Source organism: Garra rufa, chromosome 24 (genome assembly GCF_049309525.1).
Source record: "Garra rufa chromosome 24, GarRuf1.0, whole genome shotgun sequence".
NCBI classification, from domain to species: Eukaryota; Metazoa; Chordata; class Actinopteri; order Cypriniformes; family Cyprinidae; genus Garra; species Garra rufa.
Window position 1 is genome coordinate 36,857,659 of NC_133384.1, and position 11,298 is coordinate 36,868,956.

The following is an 11,298-nucleotide window of genomic DNA, read 5'->3' on the forward strand; positions in this document are numbered from 1 at the left end:
CATTCGAATTAACAGGATATATTTTATATAAAAAATTAAAAAGTGTTTCCTTTCCCTTATTAATACATTGTAGAATATATAGTACACTGTCTCTTTAAGATTGCGTAGCGCGCTTTGATTGGTCGCTCGTCCATTTGAGTTCGTTTGCTCGCTCTCTAGTGAAGAGAGCGACGGCGGCGACAGACACTGGAGCGAAGCAGTTCGTACATGATTTAAACTTTCATTTTTAGGGTAAACTCAACATCACCTTTGAGAGGCCAACGAGTTAATCGTGCCAGGATGTCGGCCCAGGCTCAGATGAGAGCTTTGCTGGATCAGCTGATGGGAACGTCGAGGGATGGTGAGTGTTAGCCGCGTGCTAACGGCTCTGAGAGGATTTCTGAAGGCCGCGCTCTCAGATTAACCCAAACCTGAATATAATGAGCCAGCCAAATATTAAAATCAATGTTTTAAGATATGCATCAGAGTCTTGAGATTAGCCAAATGTTGCAGCATTTCCTCTTGAAGCGCTTTGGTTTAATGTTTGTGTCCATGAAGGGGAGTAATGACGTCAGTGGGACGACGTCACGGATCCTTACGCTAAGCTATTGGAATATGATGAGGATATTTCTATTAGAAATTACACTTTAGTTTATTCATTCGTTCTTCCTTAGCAGAAAAAAAGTTTTTACTTAACCTTGCTACTAAAAAGTAAAGTAATTGGGCTTATTTCTTTAAAAGATAGGAAATATACAGGCATCCCTTGTGCCAGTATAATAATCCTTGTGTGATTGGTAGTTCTATTAAAATAGTAATATTATTATCATTAATATTAGTGATAGACCAATTAATTAGCTGATAATTTGCCTTTTTGACAGACTTGCCAGTGGATTCTATTGTAAAATATTGTTTTTGAGTTTGTATATAATCATATGCATACTACCAGTAAAAAATTTGTAAACAGAATTTATTATATATATATATATATATATATATAAATTAAGAAATTCTATATTAAATTCTATATTTCTTTGTTATATTTATAAATTAAGAAATTTATATATAATATTTATAAATATTACAAAAATATAATTTATATAATATATTTAAATGTGTATATATATATAATAGAGATTTATTTTTATATATTATAAATATAAAATATATATTATATAAATTATATATATTTTTGTTATTTATAAACTAATACATTCTATATTAAATTATATAAATATATATTTTGTTATTTATAAATTAAGAAATTATATATATATATGAAGAATTCTATTCTGCTTGTCAAGCCTGCATTTATTTGATCCAAAATACAGCAAAAGCAGTATTATTGTGCTATATATGTTTACTATTTAAAATAACTGGTTTCTATTTGAATGTTTTAAAATGTAATTTATTCCTGTGATCAAAGCTAAATTTTTATTGCTGATAAAAAAAAAAAACATTCAGGATTCTTTGATGAATAGAAAGATCCAAAGATCATAAAAAAATGCTTTTGATCTGATACAAGCTTGTAGGTGAAACTAATACCTTTATTTAAGCAAGTATGCTTGGATCAAACGTGATTATAAAGACATTTATAATGGTACAAAATAGTTCTAATTCATATAAATGCAGTTTTTCTGAACTTTCTATTCATCAAAGAACATGTTCATCCATATTAATAACGCTAAATGCTTTTTGAGCAGCAAATCAGAATATTAAAATGACTTCTGAAATATGTGTCTGGAGTAATGATGCTAAAAATTCAGCTTTGAAATCACAGGAATAAATTACATTTGTTAAATTATTCAAATAGAAAACTGTTATTTTAAATTAGTAAAACCATTTCAAAAGTTTACTGTTTTTGCTTGGTGAGCAGAAAAAAAAATAGGACTGTTCAAATACTTTTGACTGGTCGTCTATATCTAAATATTGGATTTCATGTATAAAAAGTAATTTCCCCCACAGTGGATGCAAACATTAAATCTTGAAGGAGCATTGTCAAGAGGAAATCTGACTTTTAGTTCATGTGTTATGATTTTGTTGAGCTCAAGAGGATTTTGCTAAAGATGAGTAAACAACAGAAGGGACTTGAGCAGATGCACTTGAATTTGTTAAATTGAGTTTTAACTGGCTGTAAGAAATCTCAGCCTCGGTGTGAATGAAGCGACTGTCTGTGTGAATGCTGAGATGAATTCATATGCTTCCCGTGCATTTGTTTCATACAGACTGAACAATTGTGGCCCCTTTATTCTATTCATTAAGGTTCAGTGTATGTTTGCCAGCCTACATCTGCAAGGGAGTTGCAGAAAAGCCTCATGTTCATCGAGCCGTGAGTCACCAATGCTTTTTAAAGCTGTTATGAATATGAAAAAACAATACTGTTTGCTTTCCAGCAGTAACTGTTTTACACATCACGCTAGTTGGTAACGTAAGTGTGAGCAGAGAGGATACGAAGCTATTGCCCAGGACGGGTGTAGTTGACTGATGCTGTGCCTGAGTGGCTTTCCTCAAATCTAACTTTAAAGAAAAAGAAAGCTAAAATAAAGGAAAGAGAACTCAAATTCCTCCGCCGACGTCTTCACCTTTATTCTTCTGTATCATTCCCAACTTCCTCATTACAGGTTTGGGCAAGAAAAGCTTTTCCCTTTAAACTTTTAGAGGCTTGGACCGCAGGAGGGGTTCTGAATGGGAGAGACCTCGCAGTGTGTATCAATTAACCTTTCACTTTAGTTTTCAATGTTTTATTTCAACTTGGACAGCTTTGGTTTAATATGCACATTAGATTATGCAGCATTTCTCTATGTACTCATGAGTACAAGATGGCTCTCTGAAACATGACATCTCTCTCTGAGCTGCTATCCCATACACCTTTGCACTTAATTGGCAGTTATAAAACTGTAGATGCATTATGCAAACTAGGGCTGGGTGATATTAAACATTGAATGTGTTCGTTTTTTCTGTTTTATAATGTTTAGCAACATTTTGAATAGCAGTGCAGTGATTTCAATGCTTTTATTTTAAACATTCAACTTTCCAAACATCTTGTAACAAGGCAGAAAAATATCAAGATATGTTTTTTAGCTCCTTCACCCAGTTCTAAAGCTTACTTTTAGAAAACATCAGTCTATTTATATGGTAGCTGTACGTACATAAAATACTAATACTAATAATAACAGAGACTGCTAGCCTCTTGGTTTGGTCCGTCATCATCAGCTACCGCTTTATTTTTAGACATTCACATTAAGAAGCCAGTTAAAGAAACCGGCCTTGGGTCAGGGGAAGTTAAATCTCTCCAATCTTTATTTTGTTATGTAACAGTTTATATCTGACACTGTCAAACACACGCTGTCCGCACTCACTATAGGATTTCACCGCAGTGACAGGCAGGACTGTGACCCTTGGCCGCAAAGTTAGCAGTGTGTAGCGGACGCAGTGTGTGTGTGTGAGAGATGCGTGCGAGTGTGTGTGCGGCTTCATTCAATGTTTATTATGTGCTGTGTCCTTACAGGAGATGAGTCGAGACAGCGGGTTAAATTCACAGACGAGCGTGTCTGCAAATCGCACCTGCTCAACTGCTGCCCGCATGACATCCTCTCTGGAACGGTGAGGGAAAACATATTACAGCCGTCAGTGCTGATTATTTGTGCAGAATATAGAGGGTTTGCAATTATAGGTCAAAGATGTTAAGATGTCCACGTCAAAAGAAATTTACAAAAGTCCTTAGAAAGTGCATTAAATGTAAGTAAAGTGTCTACTTTTAAGGTTTTGGAGAATAAAATGTGAAAATTTGGTTTAAATAATGTTACATTCTCAGTCAGTGTAACACAATATATATGTAAAAATGTAAACAACATGCGTATTCTGGCTTGTACATATTAACATATATATATATATAAAAGGAGAAGGGAGCATATTAAATTGTTAAATGAGTAAATTTAGTATTTGGGGTGAAAGTAATTCGTCTTTTAATGTGTCATAGATTGTTACACTGAATGACATTTTAGTGAGTGTCTTCTGTAAATTAGATTTATTTTTTTGCTTAGAAAAACAAAAATGCAATTAAATGAAATGAAAAATGTTTTCATTTTTTATTTTGGAAAAACAAAAACAATTTAAAGCAGTATTACACATTGTTTTTATGCTTAAACCCTTTTACGTCTTCGACGCTTGTCACGATTTGTTCAGTTACCCGGATGTGCGGCCATATTGGCGATACTCTGATGTAAACAACCGCATGGATTGCATGGTTAATGTACTACTGAATATGTTGATTTCTTAATTTATGATGTCTAAACCACAGAAAAAATGTTTGGCAGCTGCTAATGTAGAAAAGGATGAAAGGCGCAATATTTTGACAAACTAAAACTAATAGATGGTAAAGAGATGTACAAGCAGTATTAATTAAGATATTAGCGTAATATTTTTACCTACCTGACTAAAAATAAGAACAAACATGAATGTTGTCAAGATTCTTGCTCTGGAAATCCTGGTTCAGTTTGGCCAACCACAAATGCCTTTTGTTCCTCAGACAGGTTTTGGCAGTCTTCTCCTTGATTTGTTATAACTTTCCAAAACATGACAATAATTGACCATTCTCAGCAGCAATAATCAGCAAAATATGTGAGTTTCGTTTGGTTCAGTGGCGTTGTTTACATTCCGTGCTGACAATATGAACAATTGATGATGCATTGTGAAAACACTTGCTTTTATTGATGAAGCCTTTGCTTCTTTCTTGTGTTTATAGCGCATGGACCTTGGCGAATGCTCTAAGATCCATGACCTGGCGCTGAGAGCAGACTATGAGATCGCGTCTAAAGAGAGAGACCTGTTCTTTGAACTGGATGTAAGTCCTCAAGCTCATCTGCTAGTATTTTCAGTGACTTTTTAGCAAAGGCTTTTGAGTTCAGATGCTGAATCTGTGTGTTGTGCAGGCGGTGGATCACCTGGAGTCATTTATTGTCGACTGTGACCGCAGGACTGAGTTGGCCAAGAAGCGTCTCGCTGAGACACAGGAAGAGATCAGTGCTGAAGTGGCCGCAAAGGTATGAAGTTTTTAGATAGCACTGGGTTATTGCACCACTAATAACCCTAGATGGGACTTATGTAGACCTGGATGTCATTTACACATTAGAACAAGTAATTAAATAAAATGTACAGTCGGACAAGTCCCAAACTGTTTTAGTGGTGTAGTAACATTGGAACTTACCACATTTTATTCTAGATTACAGTTGAGGTGTGTGTATATTGACTGCTTTCAATGTGTCTCATCAGAATTTAGAGTCAGAACTACTAGTTTTATCACATTTACTTGGGACTGGACAATTAATTGAATTAAAATTTTAGTTTGGCTTCCTGTGATTATGAAACAAGGATAATCAAGATTTTGTGCAATAATTGTGCTACATTGCATTTCACAGTAATGCTCTTGTTTTGTTTCGTTATAAATTCTGTGCACCCCTTACAACAATGCGTTTCCCTAAATGTTTAGTAGTAGTTAGTAGGTTGTAGAAGTACATTACAATATACACTTACACAAATATGTAAAACAATGTTTTTCTATATTAATATACATATAAAATTAAATTTATTTCTGTAATTAAAGTTGAATTGTCAGAATCATTACTCCAGTCTTCTGTGTCACATGATCCTTCAAAAATTAATTTATTATGCTTCTTTATTATCAGTGCTGGTAACGGTTGTGCTGCTTAACATTTTTGGGAACCAGTGATACTTTTTTCAGGGTTCTTTGATCAATAAAAGGTTAAAAAGAACAACATTTATTTGAAATAGAAAGATTTTCTAACAATATTCACTGCTGTTCAAAAGTTTGGGGTCTGTTAATTTTTCTTTCCTTTTTTTTTTTTTTTTAAAGAAATTAATACTTTTTTTCGCCAAGGATGTATTACATTATTAAAAAGTGGTAGCATAGATTTACATTGTTAGAAAATATTTATGTTTTGAATAAATGCTGTTATTTTTAACTTTTTATTCATTAAACAATAAAAAAAAAGGAATGTAGGTTCCAAAAAAATATTTAGCAGCACAACTGTTTTCTACATTGATATGGATACATTTTTTTATGGATAAAACTATATATTTTATATATATATATATATATATATATTACTTTATATGTATGTATAATAAATAAATAAATATTAAAGTAATACGAAAATATGTTTTTTGCATTTTCATTTTTTTTTTATTTGTGAAAGTTTGTTTTATATATTAATAATTTTTATTAAAATAAACAATGACGATGTTTTAATGGCAACTAAATTATTTTATTTTTGTGGTTTCAGTCAACATTTTATTTCAAGTAACAATGATTTACAAAATAAACTTTGTTACTATAATAGGCCTTCTATATGTAAATATGCATGATGTTTCAGTCAGTGTGTAATTGTTGTAAATATGTGAGATCCTAGTAGACCAAAGCAGTCGTTACTATGTTTTTTGACATAATCAAGCCTTTGTTTGCTTTTGTTTCTCAAGTCAGTTTATCAATAATCTGATCTTTTGTGCGCAAATTAAAAATTGAATAAGATGAAGTCTCTTGATTATCAGAAGAACTCATGGAGATGTCTCATTTACTTTGTTTTTGGTTTGCAGGCAGAAAAGGTTCATGAGTTGAACGAGGAGATCGGGAAGCTTCTGGCGAAGGCTGAACAGCTTGGCGCTGAGGGAAATGTGGACGAAGCCCAGACAGTTCTACAGGAGGTTGAGAAAGTCCGAACTAGAAAGAAGGATGCAGAGGTTAGTCAACAAACTATAATGTTTATATGCAAGCTGTCACATTTCATTGATTCAAAATGTGATGTTACTTTTTTACGTGAGAGTTTGTGGTGTTTTCTGGATGTTTGTTTTCTCTTTGTAACATCATCATCTGCTCTGTTTTGTTTACAGGAAGAGTACAGGAACTCAATGCCCGCCTCCAGTTTCCAGCAGCAGAAGTTGCGCGTCTGTGAAGTTTGTTCTGCCTATCTGGGTCTGCATGATAACGATCGGCGTCTCGCTGACCACTTTGGTGGCAAACTTCACCTGGGTTTCATCCAGATCAGAGAGAAGCTGGAACAGCTGAAGGTAACGGGTCGGACCGAATCAGGTGCCAGCAGAGGTCATTGGTTTTGATTAGTAAGTCATATTGCAACATTTCTTCTCTACAGAAAACTGTGCAGGACAAACAAGAGAGGCGGAACCAGGAGCGACTGAGGAGGAGGGAAGAGCGCGAGAAAGAGGAGAGAATGAAAAAGCGGTGAGAATATTTTATGTACATTTTTGTGACCTTCGTGCACTTCTAAGTTGCTTAATTTTTGTAAAATAATACTTTGCCTAAGTCTAAGGTTATCTTTGTGTGCTATGCTATGTTATTTTTATTCATTTTTTTGTGACATACTGAAATTTTAATATATTTTATTTGCATTTATGTTATAAAACATCCAAAATGTATTTAAAAAAAAGTCCACAATTTGTAATCATTATTTAAAAAAATAATTTGTTCCTTTTAGGGATGCTTTATTTTTGTGAAATGTCCTGTAGAATCTAAAGTTCTCTTTGTTGAATATTCCATTTTATTTTTTTTATTTTAAAATATTATTGATGCATTTAAATATGCTTATGTACCTTTTTTTATATATAAAATTAAAAGCCCAGTCCTAAAAAGACAACTTTATTTTTAAAAGATTCAATAAATGCATGATTAATCAATTTAAGTAATCTTTGGTTTTCTCTGTAGGACCAAGTCGCGCAGCCGAGAACGCAAGAGGTCAGTTGTGCATTCACATTTATTTTTATGTCAGCTTATGCCTATAATGATAATTACTACAACAAACATGCAGATAAGGGTCTGATATTAAGTCAAATAGTGGTGACAAGAACACTGTGCCATTTAAGAATGGTAAACAATTAGTTAGGATGAGATTGATTTAGAATGCATTTTTCTTTACACATTTTATGTTGCTGCCTTATGTTAAACTGCTTTAAATTATTTTCCCACATCAATCTGCACTCCATACGCCATAATGACAAAGCAAAAAACAGGTTATTAAGATCTTAGCAATTTTATTAAAAATAACTTGCATAGTTCCATTGGGTAGGTATTCATACCCTTATCTGTGACAGTTGAAATTTAGCTCAGGAGCATTCATATCGCATGTAGATGTTACTGCATTTCGAATAAGTTAACCTGTGGCAAATTCAGTTGAATGGGTTTGGAATGATTTGGAAAGGCACGCACATATTTGAAAAAGCATATCAAAGCAAAAACCAAGCCATGAGGTAAAGAAAATTGCCTGTAGAGCTCAGAAACAGGATTCCATGTAGCCACAGATCTGGGGAAGAGTTCAGAAGAAATTCTGCCGCGTTGAAGGTTCACAGAAGCATGTAGTCTCTGCTACCCTTAAAGGGCTCCTATTATGCTCTTTTACAAAGTCTTTATTTTTATACTTTATACTTATACTTATGTTTTGAGTCTCATGATGGTTTAATCTCATGATTTAATTTCTATACTCCGTTCTGTAGTAGATTGCTGACCTCTAAAATATCTCATTGGCTATAAAATGCTTTTGGGTTTAAATGTTTAAACTTCAAACAAGAAGTCATTGAAATGTCAGATTTGTATAGCTAGTTTACATATTAATCTGAATGATTCATTATTGAGTCAGCCTAAATCAAATTGAAATCCATATCTAATAATTCCAAGAATGATAGTAAGAAAATAGGCATTTATTTTATTTATTGTAACATTAGACATGTCTCTAATCTCATGCATGTAGCAGTCGTTCATGTCAGTTTTTCCCCTTGTTTCTAGGTCGCGTTCTCGTGACCGTGAGCGCGATCGAGAGCGCAGGCGCCGGCGTTCCCGCTCCGCATCACGAGAGAAGCGCCGATCCCGTTCTCGCTCCAAAGAACGTGAAAGACGCCGGCGGCACCGATCCCGGTCCAGATCCCGCTCGCGGCACAGCCGAGAACACTCACACAAGTAATAAGCTCGTATGGCACTTTGAAAAGCATGAATTGTGGTTAAAGTTATTAATGGAAAATGGTTTCTGTTTTAAATGTGCCATAGAATGCATTGATACAATATTTTAAATTGTTCTCTGATATCTACATAATGGGTATATGGCATGGGAAAGGGCAAAAATTCTCCAGAAACTGTTTTACAGGTCCATTTACAACCCTATTTTTTCCATGCAATTAAATGCTCTGTGTTAACCTTATTTGGAAGGTTCATGAATATTAATGATGACCTCTGCTCTGATTGGCTGTTTCACTGAGTGGCTCTTATCAATAGCTTGCACATGAAGGAGAATATATATTTAATATATATTAATATGCGGTTTATTGAAACTGACGTTTTAAATGCACAATCATTTTACTTTCACTTTTGTGATCACATGTTCTCAGTGTAACTTTATACTACAGCGGCAGTACTTACCACGTAAGTTTAGATGCTTGTTAGTGATGCTCAGGATCTAATATTTTATTAGATCGCCTGATTTGTTTTCCTTGCCTTTCTGAGTAAGCTACAGACACCAACCATCCCTGCATTTAACATCTCCTGCACAACCTGGAACATAACATTTATTCCCGTGATCTACTATTTTCCATTTTCGCTATTGTCTTGGCTTTGTTTTTTTTTTTCCACAATGGCCTAGCTGCAGACCTTCTGATGATTGGGCTATGCAAATGTTAGGGGCGTAACTATTAAAGATCACGACTATTAGGTAATAGTCGCTGTTATGTTAGGATTTGTCTTTTGCAAACACCAGATTTATATAAGGAGGAAACGATGGTGTTTGAGACTCACGGTATGTCATGTCCATGTACAGAACTGTTATTATTCAACTATGCCAAGCTAAATACAGTGTTCCATTCTATGGCACCTTTAAATACATTAAGTATGGTTTTCATTTCCATTAAAATAGGCAAACAAGCTGCAATGGCATTGATAACTGATTGATGTGTGTCTTAGGTCTTCACGGGACCGTGATCGCGAGAAGGACAGCAAGCGCAGTTCATCCGAGCGGAGATCAGACGGGCTGAACGGGAGGACAGAGTCTCGCCGTCACGATGACAGAGAGGCTGGAGAGATCTGAATCATCTCACTCTACCATAACAAACACAGCTCGCTCCCATACATATACCCACTTTTTTTTTTATTTATCATGTTTGCTTGGTCCATAGTAAACTGCCCACGCCCTGTTTCATTACAGTCTTTGTAGTCTTTAATATCTCAGTCCAGTGAGACTTAACCCTGTCGGATTCACTGTCAAATGTTGAAATGACAAATGTATGTATGTGTGGAGGTTTTTTTTTTTTTTTTTTTTTTTTTTTTTTTAATAAATCATCTCTCAATGCAAAAGTATGTACTGCCACTTTTTTTGCCCCTCCGTAATTTCTGTTATTTTTTGGAATTGGGTTTTTATTTCGTACTGTTTATCCTGAGTGGATGTGTGCATGTTTTGCTGAATGCTGTTCTGAGGTCAGTCTAAACGCCCTTTCTTTAAATATAGCTGCAGTATTTCCCCATAGAGACAGAGAGACTCTCTTTGTATCCGTAGCAGAGGCGCAGAAGGTAATAAATTTAAAAGTGAATCAGTCATGGCATATTGTTTCAGATTTACTATGTACATCTTTTATAAGGCTGTTTTGATTTCATGTTGTCCTTAAAGTGCATTAAATGGTTTTATGACTTTAAATGCTGTTTGTCATTTGTCCTCAGTTTATTAGTTTGATAAGTTACTGCAATTAAGCCACAATAATTAAGCTGAATGGTCTTTTTAATATTGAAGCTGTTTCGTTTATTCGTTTGCACTGTAAATTTGATTTGCAATAAATGTTTAACAAAATATTTTTGCTAGAGTTACAGCGTTTACAGTGGTTTTTTGCTAGTTATTTGAATACAAAATAGACATTTGATGTGTGTAAAAATATTACTCTTTCATTTTGTTTCAGATTACAGGTCATTAAATAGATGCAATATGCCTAATGATATTTTTTTTCCACTTCATGATAGGGATTCATAACACTGTACTACCCTTGTTTCCTTTAAAATTAATAATTAAATTAAAATCAAATATACTATCAGTCAGTTTTTGAACAATAAGATTTTAATGTATTTTAAAGAAGTCTCTTCTGCTCACCAAGCCTGCATTTATTTGATCTGAAGCACAGCAAAAACAGTACAATTTTGATTTTTATTACTATTTAAAACAACTTTTTAAAATATATTTTAAAAGGTAATTTCTTGCTGCGATTTCAAAGCTGAATTTTTAGCATAATTCAGTCACTTATCCTCCAGAAATTATTCAAATTTTCTGA

At 34.0% G+C, this 11,298-nt stretch overlaps 1 protein-coding gene across 6 annotated transcripts; it reads left to right on the forward strand.

Moving 5' to 3' along the window:
• Positions 1-169: 169 nt before the first annotated feature.
• luc7l (LUC7-like (S. cerevisiae)) lies at positions 170-10,676 on the forward strand. 6 transcript variants are annotated; one of them, XM_073830721.1, is made up of 11 exons: positions 203-340; positions 2,239-2,305; positions 3,485-3,579; positions 4,721-4,819; positions 4,908-5,018; positions 6,589-6,732; positions 6,883-7,059; positions 7,143-7,231; positions 7,712-7,741; positions 8,786-8,956; positions 9,950-10,676. In XM_073830721.1, exons 1-11 carry the CDS (start codon positions 338-340, stop codon positions 10,071-10,073), a joined length of 1,110 nt encoding a protein of 369 aa, XP_073686822.1. In that variant the 5' UTR covers positions 203-337; the 3' UTR covers positions 10,074-10,676. The 6 variants fall into 6 exon arrangements, with proteins under 6 accessions (XP_073686823.1, XP_073686822.1, XP_073686825.1 ...); XM_073830724.1 differs by having other exon boundaries at positions 259-340; positions 2,239-2,678; XM_073830725.1 differs by lacking the exon at positions 203-340 and adding an exon at positions 2,598-2,678 and having other exon boundaries at positions 2,238-2,305.
• The last annotated feature ends 622 nt before the right edge of the window (positions 10,677-11,298 follow it).

Bases quoted from the DNA above. Each gene is read 5' to 3' on its own strand.
- luc7l (XM_073830720.1), top strand. From the start codon at position 2,164: ATGAATTCATATGCTTCCCGTGCATTTGTTTCATACAGACTGAACAAT. The intron at 5,019-6,588 runs GTATGAAGTTTT...TTTGGTTTGCAG, and splicing joins GTGCTGAAGTGGCCGCAAAG to GCAGAAAAGGTTCATGAGTT. The intron at 7,232-7,711 runs GTGAGAATATTT...TTTTCTCTGTAG, and splicing joins GAGGAGAGAATGAAAAAGCG to GACCAAGTCGCGCAGCCGAG.